This window comes from Oncorhynchus kisutch, linkage group LG15 (assembly GCF_002021735.2).
Source record: "Oncorhynchus kisutch isolate 150728-3 linkage group LG15, Okis_V2, whole genome shotgun sequence".
Lineage (NCBI taxonomy): Eukaryota > Metazoa > Chordata > Actinopteri > Salmoniformes > Salmonidae > Oncorhynchus > Oncorhynchus kisutch.
Window position 1 is genome coordinate 72876318 of NC_034188.2, and position 20635 is coordinate 72896952.

Consider the following 20635-nt stretch of genomic DNA (forward strand, 5'->3'; position numbering starts at 1 on the left):
TCATGGTTGAACTTTTCTTTGCTCAAATGTCAAAATCTCAGGTGGTTGGTTTGAGGAAGTGTTGAGGCTATGAACGGCAGACACAGGAAGAGAGGAAGACGGCAACTCTGTGATGTCGAAACAGTTTCCGCTTGATAATCTGCACTCAGTATGGACATTTTACTAAAACAAGCTACTTTTGATCTACTTGATAACATGTTTGACACATTACATGTAATTTACTGCCACATTAAATCAAACATGCTGTGATTATCTTACATTAGGCTATATAAATGGCTATTATAGGATACATTTTGCACATAAAAAAATATGGAATCAGTCAGCATCAATGACCTTTTTAATTCATACTGTGGTTTATAACGTTTTAACAAGCTAGTATGTGGGTTATTGGGTTACAGCAAGCTGTTCTACATGACTTCTTCCTTGCAGTGAAATGTTCCAAACCATTAGTCATTTTCATCATTACTCATAGGCCTCAGCTTGGGGAGTTTTCTGTTGTCTTATACAAAGTAATTAAAGAGAAGCAAACAAACATTCTCCTCACAAATAATGGTCAAATTCACATCAGAAACAAATAAGATAATGAGTTCATGCAGAGGTTGTATAGGCACGTCGTGGTCCTCCTATATATGCATAATCAGTCCTCTGATGTTATAGTGAGGGGATTAAACTACATTTTTAGAATGCAGAACTACAATTGATCAATGGCAAATAAGAGAAAAGGCTATGGACAAAAACATTTCGTAATCCCACACTGCTTGCAATCAGTCATGTTTGTCTCAATCCAGGATTACAGTTTCTAATCTATTTCTTCCGACCTTCCAGGCCGACCCTTGGTAATACTCAGCCGTTTTTCACGTAAGGAGGCTTGGTATTGTTCTTAATTCCAGGCCGACCCTTGGTAATACTCTGCCGCTTTTCACGTAAGGAGGCTTGGAATTGTTCTTAAATGTTGAATGAAATGATTTTTATAAACTAATCCTACATGAAGTCACTAGAGGGCAGCATACGATGGAAATGTACCAACAGTACATACACACGTTTATATTGATTTAGAATTGAACTCCCTACACACTCCTACTGATAAATTAGGAATGTGTCACGCCCTGGTCTTAGTATTTTGTGTTTATATATTTATTTGGTCAGGCCAGGGTGTGACATGGGTTTATTTTGTGTTGTGTTTTTATATTGGGGTTTTAGTAGGTATTGGGATTGTGGCTGAGTAGGGGTGTCTAGCATAGTCTATGGCTGCCTGAGGTTCTCAATCAGAGTCAGGTGATTCTCGTTGTCTCTGATTGGGAACCATATTTAGGTAGCCTGGGTTTCACTGTGTGTTTGTGGGTGATTGTTCCTGTCTTTGTGTTTGCACCAGATAGGGCTGTTTTGGTTTTCATTATTTCATTTCGTAATTTTTTGTAGTTTCTGTATGTATAGGTTTTCCTTCATTAAAATATATCATGAATCATCATCACGCTGCATTTTGGTCCGATCCTTGTTCTACCTCTTCGTCAGAGGAGGAGATAGAAGAGAGCCGTAACAGAATGCTTATTTTTTTCAATTGATGCTGTTGACAGATATAATCCTATATTTTTAGACATGGCACTATTTTCTATATTATAACCCTGTTTATTAGAAAGAAAAATCTGAAATAGCCATATTACGGATTCCTGAAGATAAACATTTGTCCAAATACTAGCTACTCATTTTGCCTAGTTTTGCCTTCAATGGCCTGTAACCCATAGGTGTTGATCCCTCTACAAGAATCAAAGGAGAAGATATATCTATAGGAGCCTACACAATCACAACACTGGAGTAATCTGAAATAATCTGCCCCAATGTCACATAAACCCCAAACAATAGCTTTGTCTCACACAAACCACTCAGAGCATGTGAGTGGTTTGTGGTTTAGGACTGTGGTTTACGGCTGCTAGAATCCTGACTAGAACCAAAGAATTTGATCATATTACTCCAGTGCTAGCCTCCCTACATTGGCTTCCTGTTAAGGCAAGGGCTGATTTCAAGGTTTTACTGCTAACCTACAAAGCATTACATGGGCTTGCTCCTACCTATCTTTCCGATTTGGTCCTGCCGTACATACCTACACGTACGCTACGGTCACAAGACACAGTCCTCCTAATTGTCCCTAGAATTTCTAAGCAAACAGCTGGAGGCAGGGCTTTCTCCTATAGCGATCAATTTTTATGGAAAGGCCTGCCTTTCCATTGTGAGAGACACAGACTCGGTCTCAACCTTTAAGTCTTTATTGAAGACACATCTCTTCAGTAGGTCCTATGATTGAGTGTAGTCTGGCCAAGGAGTGTGAAGGTGAACAGAAAGGCACTGGAGCAACGAACCGCCCTTGCTGTCTCTGCCTGGCCGGTTCCCCTCTCTCCACTGGGATTCTCTCTAACCCTATTACAGGGGCTGAGTTACTGGCTTACTGGTGCTCTTCCATGCCATCCCTAGGAGGGGTGCGTCACTGATGTGATCTTCCTGTCTGGGTTGGCGCCCACCCTTGGGTTGTGCCGTGGCGGAGATCTTTGTGGGCTATACTCGGCCTTGTCTCATGACGGTAAGTTGGTGGTTGAAGATATCCCCCTAGTGGTGTGGGGGCTGTGTTTTGGTAAAGTGGGTGGGGTTATATCCTGCCTGTTTGGCCCTGTCCGGGGATATCATCGGATGGGGCCACAGTGTCTCCTGACCCCTCCTGTCTCAGCCTCCAGTAGTTATGCTGCAGCAGTTTATGTGTTGGGGGCCTAGGGTCAGTCTGTTATATCTGGAGTATTTCTCTTGTCTTATCCGGTGTCCTGTGTGAATTTAAGTATGCTGTCTCTAATTCTCTCTTTCTCTCTTTCTTTCTTACTTTCTCTCTCTCGGTGGACCTGAGCCCTAGGACCATGCCTTAGGAATACCTGGCATGATGATTCCTTGCTGTCCCCAGTCCACCTGGCCGTGCTGCTGCTCCAGTTTCAACTGTTCTGCCTGTGGCTATGTAACCCTGACCTGTTCACCGGACGTGCTACCTGTCCCAGACCTGCTGTTTTCAACTCGCTAGAGACAGCAGGAGCAGTAGAGATACTCTCAATGATCGGCAATGAAAAGCCAACTGATATTTACTCCTGAGGTGCTGACCTGTTGCACCCTCGACAACTACTGTGATTATTATCATTTGACCATGCTTGTCATTTATGAACATTTGAACATCTTGGCCATGTTCTGTTATAATCTCCACCCGGCACAGCCAGAAGAGGACTGGCCACCCCTCATAGCCTGGTTCCTCTCTAGGTTTCTTCCTAGGTTTTGGCCTTTCTAGACCTGCATTGCTTGCTTTCTACACCTGTATTGCTTGCTGTTTGGGGTTTTAGGCTGGGTTTCTGTACAGCACTTTGAGATATCAACTGATGTAAGAAGGGCAATACATAAATACATTTGATTTGATTTGCTCCCTGAATATCACTGATTGGATATACTGCATGTGTAGAAATATCTAAATGAGTGCATGTGAGCACATTCTCTTTCCTAATGTTTGTTTACCCAAACCGTAATATTTTTAGCGGTCACTTACTATGGGTTAAAATAAAACAAATGTTTTGATTTTTTGATTGTTTGGTTCCAAAGCATTTGAAGTAGGGTATAGATTGGAATAAACATGTCCACAAAATTCCCTATCTACTATAACAGATCTACTATATAATCTACTATAACAGATCTACTACATAATCTACTATAATCTACTATAACAGATCTACTATATAATCTACTATAACAGATCTACTATATAATCTACTATAACAGATCTACTACATAATCTACTATAATCTACTATAACATATCTACTATATAATCTACTATAACAGATCTACTACATAATCTACTATAATCTACTATAACAGATCTACTATATAATCTACTATAACAGATCTACTATATAATCTACTATAATCTACTATAACAGATCTGCTATATAATCTACTATAACAGATCTGCTATATCACAGTCTATCACAGTGCAATCCGTTTTATCACCAAAGCCCCATATACTACCCACCATTGCGACCTGTACGCTCTCGTTGGCTGGCCCTCGCTTCATACTCGTCGCCAAACCCACTGGCTCCATGTCATCTACAAGACCCTGCTAGGTAAAGTCCCCCCTTATCTCAGCTCGCTGGTCACCATAGCATCTCCCACCTGTAGCACACGCTCCAGCAGGTATATCTCTCTAGTCACCCCCAAAACCAATTCTTTCTTTGGCCGCCTCTCCTTCCATTTCTCTGCTGCCAATGACTGGAACGAACTACAAAAATCTCTGAAACTGGAAACACTTATCTCCCTCACTAGCTTTAAGCACCAACTGTCAGAGCAGCTCACAGATTACTGCACCTGTACATAGCCCACCTATAATTTAGCCCAAACAACTACCTCTTTCCCAACTGTATTTAATTTTAATTTATTTATTTATTTTGCTCCTTTGCACCCCATTATTTTTTTATTTCTACTTTGCACATTCTTCCATTGCAAAACTACCATTCCAGTATTTTACTTGCTATATTGTATTTACTTTGCCATCATGGCCTTTTTTGCCTTTACCTCCCTTCTCACCTCATTTGCTCACATTGTATATAGACTTGTTTATACTGCATTATTGACTGTATGTTTGTTTTTACTCCATGTGTAACTCTGTGTCGTTTTATCTGTCGAACTGCTTTGCTTTATCTTGGCCAGGTCGCAATTGTAAATGAGAACTTGTTCTCAACTTGCCTACCTGGTTAAATAAAGGTAAAATAAAAATAAATAAAAATAAAATATAATCTACTATAACATATCTACTATATAATCTACTATAACAGATCTACTATATAATCTACTATAACAGATCTGCTATATAATCTACTATAACATATCTACTATATAATCTACTATAACAGATCTACTATATAATCTACTATAACAGATCTACTATATAATCTACTATAACAGATCTACTACATAATCTACTATAATCTACTATAACAGATCTACTATATAATCTACTATAACAGATCTACTACATAATCTACTATAATCTACTATAACAGATCTACTATATAATCTACTATAACAGATCTACTACATAATCTACTATAACAGATCTACTATATAATCTACTATAATCTACTATAACAGATCTGCTATATAATCTACTATAACAGATCTGCTATATCACAGTCTATCACAGTGCAATCCGTTTTATCACCAAAGCCCCATATACTACCCACCATTGCGACCTGTACGCTCTCGTTGGCTGGCCCTCGCTTCATACTCGTCGCCAAACCCACTGGCTCCATGTCATCTACAAGACCCTGCTAGGTAAAGTCCCCCCTTATCTCAGCTCGCTGGTCACCATAGCATCTCCCACCTGTAGCACACGCTCCAGCAGGTATATCTCTCTAGTCACCCCCAAAACCAATTCTTTCTTTGGCCGCCTCTCCTTCCAGTTCTCTGCTGCCAATGACTGGAACGAACTACAAAAATCTCTGAAACTGGAAACACTTATCTCCCTCACTAGCTTTAAGCACCAACTGTCAGAGCAGCTCACAGATTACTGCACCTGTACATAGCCCACCTATAATTTAGCCCAAACAACTACCTCTTTCCCAACTGTATTTAATTTTAATTTATTTATTTATTTTGCTCCTTTGCACCCCATTATTTTTTTATTTCTACTTTGCACATTCTTCCATTGCAAAACTACCATTCCAGTATTTTACTTGCTATATTGTATTTACTTTGCCATCATGGCCTTTTTTGCCTTTACCTCCCTTCTCACCTCATTTGCTCACATTGTATATAGACTTGTTTATACTGCATTATTGACTGTATGTTTGTTTTTACTCCATGTGTAACTCTGTGTCGTTTTATCTGTCGAACTGCTTTGCTTTATCTTGGCCAGGTCGCAATTGTAAATGAGAACTTGTTCTCAACTTGCCTACCTGGTTAAATAAAGGTAAAATAAAATAAATAAAAAAATATATATAATCTACTATAACATATCTACTATATAATCTACTATAACAGATCTACTATATAATCTACTATAACAGATCTGCTATATAATCTACTATAACAGATCTACTATATAATCTACTATAACATATCTACTATATAATCTACTATAACAGATCTGCTATATAATCTACTATAACAGATCTACTATATAATCTACTATAACAGATCTACTATATAATCTACTATAACAGATCTACTATATAATCTACTATAACAGATCTGCTATATAATCTACTATAACATATCTACTATATAATCTACTATAACAGATCTGCTATATAATCTACTATAACAGATCTGCTATATAATCTACTATAACATATCTGCTATATAATCTACTATAACATATCTACTATATAATCTACTATAACAGATCTACTATATAATCTACTATAACAGATCTGCTATATAATCTACTATAACATATCTACTATATAATCTACTATAACAGATCTACTATATAATCTACTATAACAGATCTACTATATAATCTACTATAATCTACTATAACAGATCTACTATATAATCTACTATAACATATCTACTATATAATCTACTATAACAGATCTACTATATAATCTACTGTAATCTACTATAACAGATCTGCTATATAATCTACTATAACATATCTACTATATAATCTACTATAACAGATCTACTATATAATCTACTATAATCTACTATAACAGATCTGCTATATAATCTACTATAATCTACTATAACATATCTACTATATAATCTAATATATCAGATCTACTATATAATCTACTTTAACAGTGTTGTTGTTTTTTTGCCATTAACTCACATTGCGGTCGCATAGTTTCACATCAGTAACAGAGAGGGGGACACCCTGGGGCGAGGGTTCCCGTTTCAGGCTCGCATCTTGGGCCAGCCCCTGGTGCTTGTCCCAGGCCTTGGCCCGGGGCAGGGTGTAGTCATGGGTATAAACGGGGTACTCTGTGAGGGGCCTGCGGCAGATGTGGTAGGAGGTTCCCCAATCTGGAGCGTTCTCGGCTGGGTTACTCCAGCGCTGGTTCCTGGGAGGAGCTCCAGGGCCTCCAGGCCCGGTCCTCAGCTCCATGGCCACCGGGGCTAGGGTAGAATTCTCCTGGGCTGATGTTAGTACAGACTTACAAACAGGAGCTGACCTCCGGACCACATCCAGATAGGGTCCCGCTTTCACTGGGATGGGCCCTGCTGGGTGGAGACCGGAGAAGAATGCTACAGAAATGAACAACTGACAAGTATGGACATTCATCAAAACTGTATAGGACACGTATGTTTTGTCATGCATTGTCATGTTGTTACTTTCTATGTTAATATAACCAAGGATACATACCATAAGTGACATTGTCTGTGGTAAATTTTCTGAGCTCCTTATTCCTTGTGGTGTCCTGATTTTTCTTGGCCCCTTCTTTTCCATTTTTTGCACTCCCTTTCTTCCCAGTCTTCTGACTTCCAGACTTTTGACTCTTTTTGATGGGAACTCTGGGCTTGGCCACTTCCCCGTTGGCATGGACAATCTGGAGCATCACAAAAATCAAACACATAATAAAAACTTGTCAATAAGATTGTCAATAACCGCATTTCCATCCACAGTTTTTATCCAAGCAAAGTCATACTGTATAAAAAAATCTGTGATGGAAACAGGAAGTTTCGGTACAATTTTATAAATGGCGACAGATAGTTTGTTTGTTCATGGTGGGATCTTTCTGTGTTGGTCAAATTAATGATGCCAGAAATATTTGCCTGTGGAAATGTGCAAAAATGTATTTATTATCCATTGTTTCATAGTAAACTTGGAGTAACGCGATGTTATGGTGTGTGGTCCTCATCCCACTGCGACTTGGGAATCCATGCAGTTTATTAGGCTACAGATGAAATACGTTTGATGAATATCAGAGGGTGGTAGGTGTACTGTGATATTGATGGTCCTTTTCCATAAATATTGAGGGTCTTATTCTAGTGACATGATGATTGATGCTTGACAGCTGTTTAACAAATACAAATATTCTCGCTTTTTTCCATAACAATGTCATCATGTAGACCAAGGGTTTCTAAACGTTTTCATTGGGGAACATCCAGTGCCTCCCACGTCTATTTCTATGGTGACAAGCACAGTTCATGACACAAACTGTTCACACCCCTCTTGTTGGTGGAGAGAAAATGTTGCAGGTTTTTAGCGTATTCCCTTAAATTCTACATATTTTGTCATGGGGTACAAGAAAAATTGCAGTTTTTAAGCTATTTTTCTTGCAATTCTATACATTTTGCCATATCTAATGTTTATTCATGTGATATTTTTAGTGACTCAAACATTACAACAAAATCTATGGGGGATAAAGTTAGCTGACATGGGCTAGTTGATCTGGACATTTCTGACAAGTTATAAATAGTTATGACTATATAGCAATGACTGACATAACAAGAGGAAAACTGCACATTGTGCATTCTTCTATTACAACTTTTTAAAGTTGAAAATCTTCCTACTCCTACAACAACAACAACAAAAAGTTTGGGAACCACTGATGTAGACTATACCCACCACAGGAGGTTGGTGGCACCTTAATTGGGGAGGACAGGCTTGTGGTAATGTTTGGAGCAGAATGAGTGGAATGGTATCAAACACATGGTTTCCAGGTGTTTGATGGCATTAAATTCGCTCCGTTCCAGCCATAATTATGATACGTCCTCCCCTCAGCAGCCTCCACTGATACCCGCACAGCCTACCCACACAGCCTACCCGCACAGCCTACCCACACAGCCTACCCACACACACAGCCTACCCGCACAGCCTACCCACACAGCCTACCCACACAGCCTACCCACACACACAGCCTACCCGCACAGCCTACCCACACAGCCTATCCTCACAGCCTACCCACACAGCCTACCCACACATTCTACCCGCACAGCCTACCCGCACAGCCTACCCGCACAGCCTACCCACAGCCACAGCCTACCCACACAGCCTACCCACACAGCCTACCTGTACAGTCTACCCGCACAGCCTACCTGCACAGCCTACCCACACTGTATCTGCGAGTTGTTGGCTAGAGCACACGTGTCAAGACCAGAGTGGGTACCTTTACTATTTAACGTAACAGTTTGTGACAAAACTATCGGTAATGTTGAAAATGATATGGATTTTTATTCAGTACAGTCAGAAAATTAGGGGTTCAACAAGGGTTCTTCAAAGATCCTCAGAGTTCTTGGGAGAACCAAAAGGTTCTCCCAAGAACCCCATAGGAGTTGCGGTTCATCGAAGAACCTCCTTAGTTGGTGGGTGTTCTTGCAGGAACCTAACTGCCCAACTAAACATTTGGATTTTAATTTGAAAGGACAGCAGGTGCAGGCACTTACCTGAAAAATGTAAAGATCTCCTCAGTTTATGGTAAGGTTTGTCTCTTATATAATCTAAATTGATATTGTTTTGTGATGATACCATCTTTCTTTCAATATTTTTGCAAATCTTTCTAAAACAGAAAATGTACACAATTCAATGGATATCAATCAACAAAGAGGTAAGAAAAGGTACTGTATGCTCTAAGAATAAGTTGAAGGCTAGCTGTATTGAGTGCAGGTAACTGAACTGCTCAATTTTGTGTCTGTGTCTGCAGGTATACAGACGAGGATACATACGAAGGTATGTCAATTGGAATTGGTATGTTATCCAGATCACATGCACCATCTTCCTCCCTTATCTTTTCAATTAAAATCCGATAGGCCTCTACATTATAGACAAGGTATGTGTAGAAAAACAATTATCAAAACTGTTTTTTCATTCACACTTACCACAAAAACCAAGGTACGAATACTGCCGTGTTCATGTTTTGTTTGGATTTACAAACTTCACCCTTCCTACACCTCTGATGAATATAACAGGAAACCTGTTCAATCACCATGCACTGCAAAATCATTCTGGCTATGGATACAGAGAACATCAACACATCAACATCAACACGCCAGAGGATAAACCCATTGGACTTGGGGCTCTGCTTGGAGTTTAGCTCATATTTGGATTTGTTTTTTATGCTTTGCCACTAAAATCATAATAAACACTGACAACTAAAATATTGTATTATTGTTATGCGTATTATTAATAATATTATAATAACATATTTTCTTTATGCGGATTCTACAGTACTGGTGTCCAAATTCCATTTTAGGATACCAGCACTCTGCACTAGTCTTGTTAGCGTCTGGGTGAGATGCTGGTACTACTGGTGTCCAAATTCCATTTTAGGATACCAGCACTCTGCACTAGTCTTGTTAGCCTCTGGGTGAGATGCTGGTACTACTGGTGTCCAAATCCCATTTTAGGATACCAGCACACTGCACTAGTCTTGTTAGCCTCTGGGTGAGATGCTGGCACTACTGGTGTCCAAATCCCATTTAGGATACCAGCACACTGCACTAGTCTTGTTAGCCTCTGGGTGAGATGCTGGCACTACTGGTGTCCAAATCCCATTGAGGATACCAGCACACTGCACTAGTCTTGTTAGCCTCTGTGCCAAGCTGCCAACACAGGGACTGAGAGAGGCTCTGAGTGGCCAAATGTCGATCCACTCCCACACAATTGGCAAGCAGTACCATGTCTGTTCCTCACTGTGAATTAGTGAGAGTAGGCACTCCCCTGGTGCCACCCCCAACAACCCACCCCTCTTTGCCATGTGGCCCAGAGATTATGGGGGCATAGTGATACCCCTCTCCCAGCTCAGCCATCTGTACAGTATTAAAACTCAATCAGCATTTGTGTTAAGTGATTGCCCAATTTAAGGCCAAGAGGCTCTTTGGATGTAAAAACAGGCAGACCGCCGTATCATTATAAGACTGTAAGACTCTGGGCTGGCATGGGATCGGCAGCATGGGGTCTGCTGTTGGGCCGATCACTCACCAGGTCTCTCTGCCTGCTGTTGGGCAGATCTGCGTTCTGAGCCCATCCCTCGTAACTCACCACCTACATACAACCACAGAAAGAAACAATGTATTTATTCAATCAAGTTTTGGAACAAATAGATAGGGGATAACATACATTTGTAAATTAGAAATAAATTGTATAAGCTCAAGGTACTGAACAAAATGAGGGACAGTTCTTTTTCCCAACCTGAGTTGGTGGTATTGGAGGGGTTGGTGACTTTTCATTCTTCTTTATGCTCGACTTGCATCCTCCTCTTCCCTTTTTGGTCTTGACATCGGTTCTGATCGTGGCTTTGGCCTGGATCTCAGTTCTGACCATGGGCTTGATCATCTCTGAAAAACAGAATCACACCAGTCAGAAGTCTCTCTAAACTCCTAAACTCTGATAGGTAATGTTCCAATACAGCACTGTGATTGGGACTTTTGTTCTGAGATGTAATGTTTTGTATCCATTCATGATCACATTCAGTTTCAGTGCTATGCAGTGAAGTCTACCCTGTGTCTCATGTACTACACACTAATGCAATGCCCCCACCACAACCTCATGTACTGTAGTACACTGACAAAATGACACATGCCCTGCTTTGACCCCAGTGTTTTTACACTAATATCCTGTTGGCACTTAATTAATCCAAGGCCTGACAGCCAAGTGTGTTAAGAAAAGCTCCAGTCTGCACAACACTCTCCATAAGAAGGATTTGGGTGCTATGGGAATCTCTTCAGACACCACAGCTAGATCCCATGTGGTTGAGTGTCCAAATGAACGCAAGCGAATAGATCAGCTTAACCTCAAAATCCCCAGACAATTTACCTTCATTTTGATTGTTCTTGATGTGGCCTAAATCTAAATCTTCTTCTGGGGGGATTTTGGCTGGCAGCCAGAGAGCACTATTGCAGACGGCAGAGGCTTGATCTGCAGGGAGAGAAATCAAAACCATTAAGGGGTTTATTTGGCTGACCAAGGTCAGGGCACACCACAGTGAAATCAAAATGGAGGCCCTAAGTACCACAGACAGCCAAGTAGGTAACTGTGACTGGCAATGAGAGTTTAAGCTGGGCTTTCCAATTGTCTTTTTTAATATGTCCTCCCTTCCAAAATGAATTGCTGTAGTAGACTCATGGGACAATCCCAATGATCTTTTTACCTCATTCAGCACAAAAACATCCAGAGGTTTTGGTGCAATGCTCTCTTGGTAATATAACGTTTTGTCTGTGCATTGCTCATGTTTGACAATTTGTTGTAATTGTATGTCCGGCTAATGCTAAACTGTTGATTGATCGTCTTTCAGATGTGACGTTAAACGGGTGTCCTGACTCTCTGTGTTCACTAAAGATCGTAAGAGTAGGGGTGTTAACACCGGTGTCCTGGCTAAATTCCCAATCTGGCCACCTTATCATCCCCAGCTTCCAAAAGTCTCATTTCATCCCCCCTCCTCTCTCCTGTAACTATACCCCTTATCGTTGCTGTAAATGAGAATGTGTTCTCAGTCAACTTACCTGGTATAATAAGGGTAAAATAAAATAAAAATCTATTTTTGATCTTAGTGGTACAGTATATCATTAAGTCTTGAAAAAAATCTGCATGGCTAGCACTTTCTTTTTTATTTATTTTATATTTAAATTCTTTATATATATATATATATATATATATATATGTATTTTTTATATTTCTCTCCAATTTCATGGTATCCAATTGGTAGTTACAGTCTTGTCCCATCGCTGCAACTCCCGTACAGACTCAGGAGAGGCGGAGGTCGAGAGCCGTGCGTCCTCCGAAACACAACCCAGCCAAGCCGCACTGCTTCTTGACACAATGCCCGCTTAACCTGGAAGTCAGCTGCACCAATGTGTCAGAGGAAACACTGTACACCTGGCGATCGTGTCAGCGTGCATTGCGCCCGGATCCGAAACAGGAGTCGCTATAGCGCGATGGGACAAGAACATCCCTGCCGGCCAAACCTTCCCCTAACCCGGACGACGCTGGGCCAATTGTGCGCCGTCCCATGGGTCTCCCTGTCGCGAACCAGGATCTGTAGTGGCAGAGCTAGCACTGCGGTACAGTGCCTTAGACCACTGCACCACTCAGGAGGTCCTATTTATTTGTATTTAACCTTTATTTAACTAGGCAAGTCAATTAAGAACAAATTCTTATTTACAATGATGGACAATGCTGGGCCAATTGTGCGCCAACCTATGGGACTCCCAATCACGGCCGGATATGATACAGCCTAAATTCGAACCAGGGACTGTAGTGACGCCTCTTGCACTGAGATGTAGTGCCTTAGACTGCTGCGCCACTCGGGAGTGCAGTACACGACACAAGCAGACCTTTATCATACATACCTAAAGTTCTGTTTTCTGGTGCTGATTTGGATACATGTGTTCTGAAATGAAAGGACAGAAAAATGTCAGGATTAAGCCCCAATCTGCCATTTCAACAGCCTGATTGACCCAAAGGGATACTGTACACTTAAGACAGCAAGTCCCAGGGATCTTTGCAGTAGATCTGACTACATTTTAAGTGTGGATATTTTTTTAATCCCCAGTCTAACCACAACACAATTGTATTAACAAAGGGATGTGAACCATATTGTGGTCTACTGCTACATATGTATTTAAAGAAATTCCTGGTATGTCTTCAAGTGAGAGAGAATCCCCATACAGTTCAATCATGTACGTTGTAGTGGTTCAACATTTCTCTTTGTAGTTTATAGCTGTATAACAACAGAAAGATCATAGAGTTTGCTCTGAGGCACTGCTTGCGTAGCTTTTGAAGTGGGACATCAATTAGAATAGCCAAAGGTGTTGACTGAGACTTGACTGAGAAATGTACTCAAATTAGCACAGAACCTTGCGCCGCCTGCTTTCTTGGCAAACAACATAACAGGGGATCCTCTTCATCTGATCACATAGATTGCTTTGACAAGTGACACTGAAATGAAAATGACATTTTCCAGTGTGTAATTGATTTAGATTGTGATGTTCCTTCCTTCTCAATCTTTCGCTTTAGAGAGTATTGTATAAATAGACAGATGCTTGGGGGCTTACAGTGTGAAATCTACATAGGGGCAGAAAGTCAGGAAGCTTGGTAAAGAGCTGCGACTTAAAGTATTATCCCTTGGGAGGATAGAGCGCCTTTGGAGCCATTTTACTCTACTGACTAAGGCTGAACTCAGGGCTGCTGCACTTTCACTGTGCTTTTTATTATGGATACACTGCCCTGCACGCACACTCTGTCAAAAGAGACCGATCAGAGCAAATGACATAAACTCACATTCTTTTAATTTTTTTGGTGTTGTTGGTCTGAATTTGGGAGATCTCCTGAAAGCAAAAGAGAACATTATCAATATTTGATTCTACATGCTTAAATGTGGAAGAGTTTGCATATTGGCATGAACAAGTTTGCATAAATATGACAAAACTATTGGTTGTGATGTCCATGCTAACTTAGAAGAACTGAATGGATTGGCGGCTAATGGTAATGACTTTAGGACCAGCTGTAAATTGATTGTTTCATCATCATAATTTCATAATCAGCTTTATTGTTTGGGTCAAATCTGATCCTCTGGCAGACCACAAGTCTCAACTCCTGCATGAACAGGTACCCCACAAGATTTAGCTCTGGTTTGTCCAGATAGCTAACGTATACCCATGACATGGCATTATATAAATTATAAACTATACAGTTGACAATTTCATGAACTCGCTTATCAGTGAGTATGTTGGGCACACAGAGAAGAGGAGCTACAGCTTTTAACATTTGGTCTATTCAAGGTCAAGAGCTTCATTCTGGAAAATTTACTTCCCAATGAAAACTCAATCTAAGGGTACAAAGTGTGTGCGCTCGTGTGTGTGTGTCTGTATGTGTGCGTCGGTGTGTGAATGCATGCATTTGCATAGGTATGTGCATGCGTTTGTGCACAAGTGTGTACAATGCATATGTAAGTGTACTCACCATGGAAATGGACCGTCCCGAGCAACGCAACTTGGGGTTTTCATCTAGCAGCATGGCAAGGCTACAGGAGCGGCTGGAGGAACGGCTGGGGATGGTGTAGACCTGGGCATCACTGGAGTCCTGCACAGCCTCATACAGACTGTCCATAGAACCCTCCTGGACACACACACACACACACACACACACACACAATCAGGGACACACTGTAGACTGCGTGGAATTGGCTTGCTGACTGCAGCAAAGCCCACCAGAGCTGTTGCCAGATAATTGAATGTTAATTTCTCTACTATAAGCCGCCTCCAACATCGTTTTAGAGAATTTGGCAGTACATCCAACCGGCCTCACAACCGCAGACCACGTCTAACCACGCTAGCCTAGGACTTTCACATCCGGGTTCTTCACCAGCCACCCAGACAGCTGATGAAAATGTGGGTTTGCAGAAGCGAAGAATTTCTGCACAAACTGTCAGAAACCGTCTCAGGGAAGCTCATCTGCGTGCTCCTCATCCTCACCTGACTGCAATTTGGCGTTGTAACCAGCTTCAGCGGGCAAATGCTCACCTTTGATTGCCACTGTCACGCTGGAGAAGGGTGCTCTTCACAGGTGAATACCGGTTTCAACTCTACCAGGCAGATGTAGACAACGTATATGGCATCATGTGGCAAGCAGTTTGCTGATGTCAACGTTGTGAACAGAGTGCCCATGGCTGCGGTGGGGTTAGGGTATGGCAGGCATAAACTACGGACAAGGAACACAAGTACATTTTATCAATGGCAGTTTGAATGCACAGAGATAGCATGACAAGATCCTGAGGCCCATTGTCGTGCCATTCATCCGCCACCATCACCTCATGTTTCAGCATGATAAGACATGGCCCCATGACGCAAGGATCTGTACACAATTCCTGGAATCTGAAAATGTCCCAGTTCTTCCATGGCCTGCATCCTCAGACATGTCAACCGTTGAGCATGTTTGGGATGCTCTGGATCGATTTGTATGGCAGTGTGTTACAGTTCCCGCCACTATCCAGCAACTTCCAGCCATTGAAGAGTGAGTTGACTGATTTCCTTATATGAACTATAACTCAGTAAAATCTATGAAATTGTTGCATGTTGTGTTTATATTTTAGTTTAGAAGACATCATTTCTCAGCTGCACCTCTAGAACTTTCTTGATCCATTACATCCATTGATCCATTTTGTAGTAGATCCTGATACACGTGGTGGTGAATAACAACAGAAACAACAACGCTGCAATCAAAAGCCTGAAGCAGCAATCATGCTTCTTCAACCTGATGACCTTGGATCAGTTCTGAGGACATGTTGGTCAATAATCCTGAACTGTGTTCAACATTCCCAACATCTGGCCAAGGAGAGGACTGTACTCCTCTAATACAGTTGTGCTTGTGATTATTTCCTTCTATAAATCTATGAAATCTCCCATATTTCGGTCATCTAAAAAAACACACGTCAAAGCTACTCTCTAGTGTAATAAGTACTGTAATAGCATCACTTAGTTGCTTCCATACACAATCACAGACATTTACAGTACAAGACACAATTGCACTGCTTCCAATGACTAAACTGAGATTTTATAGCATCATAAAATTCATAAAAAGACGCTGAAGTAAAGCCCCACAGAAATCCTAGTCCGTTTCGAGGAAGCCCCCCCCCCCCCCCCATTTTATTGGAATTTATTTTTCCATGGGGAAGATAAAAAAATGTCAAGTGGTACAGCTAATCTCATGTTATTTTACATATTTTGCAGTGAGGCAAATTTTCTGTCATAGAAATAATAAATTAACGCTTGCCACCCCCCTCTTCTTGCGGGGGGGGGGGGGCTATGCTAGTGTGCCTCCGCTGTAATTTTAGGAATACATCAGCCCCTCTTCACCACACACGTCTGAGAGAGAGAGAGCCCGACACTCTGAAGAGAAGTAAAAAAAGAGCCTTACCAGAGAGAAGCAGAAGAGGTTCATCTTTGCGGAGAGGAGAAACTATACGTCTCTTTCCCTTGGAGCTGTTGAGAGCCGTGTAGACTGGACAGAGCTGTAGAGAGCAGTGTGGACTGGACAGAGCTGTAGAGAGCAGTGTGGACTGGACAGAGCTGTAGAGAGCCGTGTAGACTGGACAGAGCTGTAGAGAGCAGTGTGGACTGGACAGAGCTGTAGAGAGTGGTGTGGACTGGACAGAGCTGTAGAGAGCAGTGTGGACTGGACAGAGCAGTAGAGCGGTGTGAAGTCACTCTAACAGAAACACAATAGCCCTCCGCTAGTCGCTAGTCAAGGGCAGGCTGCCTGCCGTCTGCTCAGATTAATACCACAATACCACACCCATCCCATAATCCAATAGAAGTAGGGACCATTACTCCATTCGACCAAAGAGACCTCACTCATTCACAAAAGAAGCCCCTCACTGGAGTACCAGAATACTAGATTAAGCCATGGGGTGGATAGAAAGTCTATGTTTCTGGTGCTATGCTTTCATAGGTTATTTCAGTGGATCACTAGTACTACTGAAGGACGTGAACAGTGATTTAGAGGTATTGAATTCATAATGGTGTGATGTTTTCCACTTCCAGCTTATGCATATTACTGACGTATGTTCTTCTTTTAACAGGTCTGTTAGGGATGGTATAGCTTTGTTCAGTATTTCAGAAGCACAGAGTCACTTCCTCTTTTGGTACCATATCACAACCTTTATAATACTACTGAAAAGGCTTGAGCTCATTTGACTGTGCTGCTGCTCTTTGACCTCCACAATAGTTCAAATAGTCAGGCGTGCAACGGTCACATGGTCACATTTGCAAACTAGCAATTTCCTATTTTCTGTAAACGATCAGAAATGTATTCTAAATAAATTGTACCTGGATAAGCCGATTCTCAATCAACTTCTGGGAAATCCTGGAAGCTCTTTGTTCAATTGGGTTTTGATGTTAATGTGATATGCACGCTACTTCCTGTTTTTTTCTTCAGCTTGGGATATTTAAATGGTATTATTTAAATGTAAAATGTTGGTAAGCTGCCATTTCATAAATGTATTACTCTTATAAGCATTAATACTACAGTATTACCACAGTTGGCTATCCCACAACTCCATGAGGAAATACTACCTTGTTTTAAAGCGCAATGGAAAGGGGACATTATTGAATGTTATTGAACTGCATAAAAGGAATAGTTGAAAATGTTATATGATTCTTAGAAAGGTTTTTTGGGTATAAATTAGTGTTCAGAAAATACCAGTCAAGTGATCTTCTCTCTCTCTCTGTCTCTCCATCTCTCTCGCTCTATCTGTCTCTCACTCTCTCTCTCCTCCCCTTTTTATTCTTTCTTCAGGATTAAAGAAGTAGTCCATATCACAGCTTAAGTTAACTGTCTTTTAAGTGTCTTTTCTGCACCGCTTTCATCTCTTTCCCCTTCTCCTAACCTGAAATGAGCAGAGCAGCGTTACAGTAGAAGCCTACATAGCATGCTCTTCCACAGTTGGCCTGTGGATGTGGAAAACCAGTGGGGTGCATGTTAGTGTTATAGACCCTACTGTGATTCAGTATATAGGATGAGAGACCTAGACAGGCGAGACTGTAGTATGTACTCTTACATCACTGTACAATATCCTCACTTCACTCTCACCCTGGTCAAGCACTCTCCCTCCCAGACACCCACCACTCAACACAGCAGGGGACCTTAACAACTGACAGATCATTTACCCAAGTCATTTTCTCCACCCTTATTAATGTGTATATTCATGTTGTGTACGGTGCATTTGGAAAGTATTCAGACCCCTTGACTGTTTCCACATTTTGTTACGTTACAGTCTTATAACATTTATTAAATAGTTATAATTACAAAGCATTTATTAAATAGCCATAATGACAAAACAAAAACAGTTTTTTGAAATCTTTGCACATTTATAAAAAATGTAAAATGTAAATATCACATATACATAAGTATTCAGACCCTTTCCTCAGTACTTTCTTGAAGCACCTTTGGCAGAGATTACAGTGTTGGTCTTTTTTTGGGTATGATGCGACAAGATTGGCACACCTGTATTTGAGGAGTTTCTCACATTCTTCTCTGCAGATCCTCTCAAGCTCTGTCAGGTTGCTGACAGGATCCTGACTGGGCTCCCAGTCCCTGCCACTGAAAAACATCCCAACGGCATGATGCTGCCACCACCATGCTTCACCGTAGGGATGGTGCCAGGCTTCCTCCAGACGTGACGCTTGGCATTCAGGCCAAAGGGTTCAATCTTGGTTTCATCAGATCAGATAATCTTGTTTTCATGGTCTGAGAGTCTTTAGGTGGCTTTTGGCAAACTCCAAGTGGGCTGTCATGCTTCTTTTACTGAGGAGTGGCTTCTGTCTGGCCACTCTACCATAAAGGCCTTATTGGTGGAGTGCTGCAGAGATGGTTATCCATCTGGAAGGTTCTCCCATCTCCACAGAGGAACTCTGGAGTGACAACCGGGTTCTTGGTCAGCTCCCTGCTCTTGGTCAGCTCAGTTTGGCCGGGCTGCCTGCTCTAGGAATAGTCTTGGTGGTTCCAAACTTCTTCCATTTTAGAATGATGTAGGCCACTGTGTTCTTAGGGACCTTCAATGCTGCAGACATCTTTTGGTACCCTTCCACTCGACACATTCCTGTCTCTGAGCTCATAGCTTGGTTTTTGCTCTGACATGCTCTGTCAACTGTGGGAGCTTATATAGACAGGTGTGTGCCCTTCCAAATCATGTCCAATCAATTGAATTTACCACAGGTGGACTCCAATCAAGTTGTAGAAACATCTTAAGGATGATCAAAGGAAACAGGATGCAGCTGAGTGTCACGCCCTGACCTTAGTTATCTTTGTTTTCTTTATTATACCACGCTGCGCCTTGTTCTCCTCTTTATGAAGACCGTGACACTGAGCTCAAACGGTCTGAATACTTATGTAAATAAAGTTTTTTATTTTTAATACATATGCAAACATTTCTAAAAACCTGTTTTCACTTTGTCATTAAGGGGCACTGTGTGTAGACTGACAAGGAACATTTTAATTGAATCCATTTTAGAATAAGGCTGTAACATAACAGAATGTGGAAAAAGTCAAGGGGTCTGAATCCTTTCTGAATGCACATATTGAGAGGTCTGCAGGTCTCAATATCCTCCCTGTTAAAATGAAGGTAATGCTGATCCTGGTGACTTTTGTTCTTTACTGTAAGTTAGGCAACTGCATGTGTTTATCATAAAGCCTGCTAATAACAGTGTGTCTTATGATTCAAAATAGATATTAAAACAATAATGGAAAGCTGTATACCAGGCCGCTAATTGTCTACATGTGATGTAGTTGTTGGATCACAATGGGAAAAGGAAACAAATCATTTAATTCAGAAATTCATTTGTATAACATTTCGTTAATTTGGTTGAATGCCAAACATGACATTCATGTCATTCATATCATAATGTATTGTTTTAATGCACAATATCTAATCCATTTGAGTGCTGTTTCTGTAAACTGTAAATCAGTTTCTGCCTTTTCTGGACAACTATAAATTGATAAAAGTGCCCTGTAAGATCAGAGAAAGCAAGGTTTTCTGGGATTACATTTGCTCTTTTGTTCATGGGATGTGTGTTTTACACTGACCCCTTTATGAGGACTGAATGAAACACCCTTCACATGATGTGTAAAGGAGTGAAGGTTGTCTGTCTAAAGCTCCAGGGTTATTTTTAACACAAACTGT

At 41.1% G+C, this 20635-nt stretch overlaps 1 protein-coding gene across 1 annotated transcript; it reads right to left on the reverse strand.

Annotated features, from left to right (window-relative positions):
- Positions 1–6840: 6840 nt before the first annotated feature.
- Positions 6841–15070, reverse strand: LOC109905843 (uncharacterized). The gene is made up of 8 exons (XM_031791438.1): positions 14920–15070; positions 14239–14285; positions 13308–13348; positions 11776–11877; positions 11152–11297; positions 10942–11004; positions 7384–7567; positions 6841–7238 (listed from the first exon to the last, which is right to left on the reverse strand). The coding sequence occupies exons 1-8, from the start codon at positions 15064–15066 to the stop codon at positions 6841–6843; spliced, it is 1128 nt and encodes a 375-aa protein (XP_031647298.1). The 5' UTR covers positions 15067–15070.
- Positions 15071–20635: the final 5565 nt, after the last annotated feature.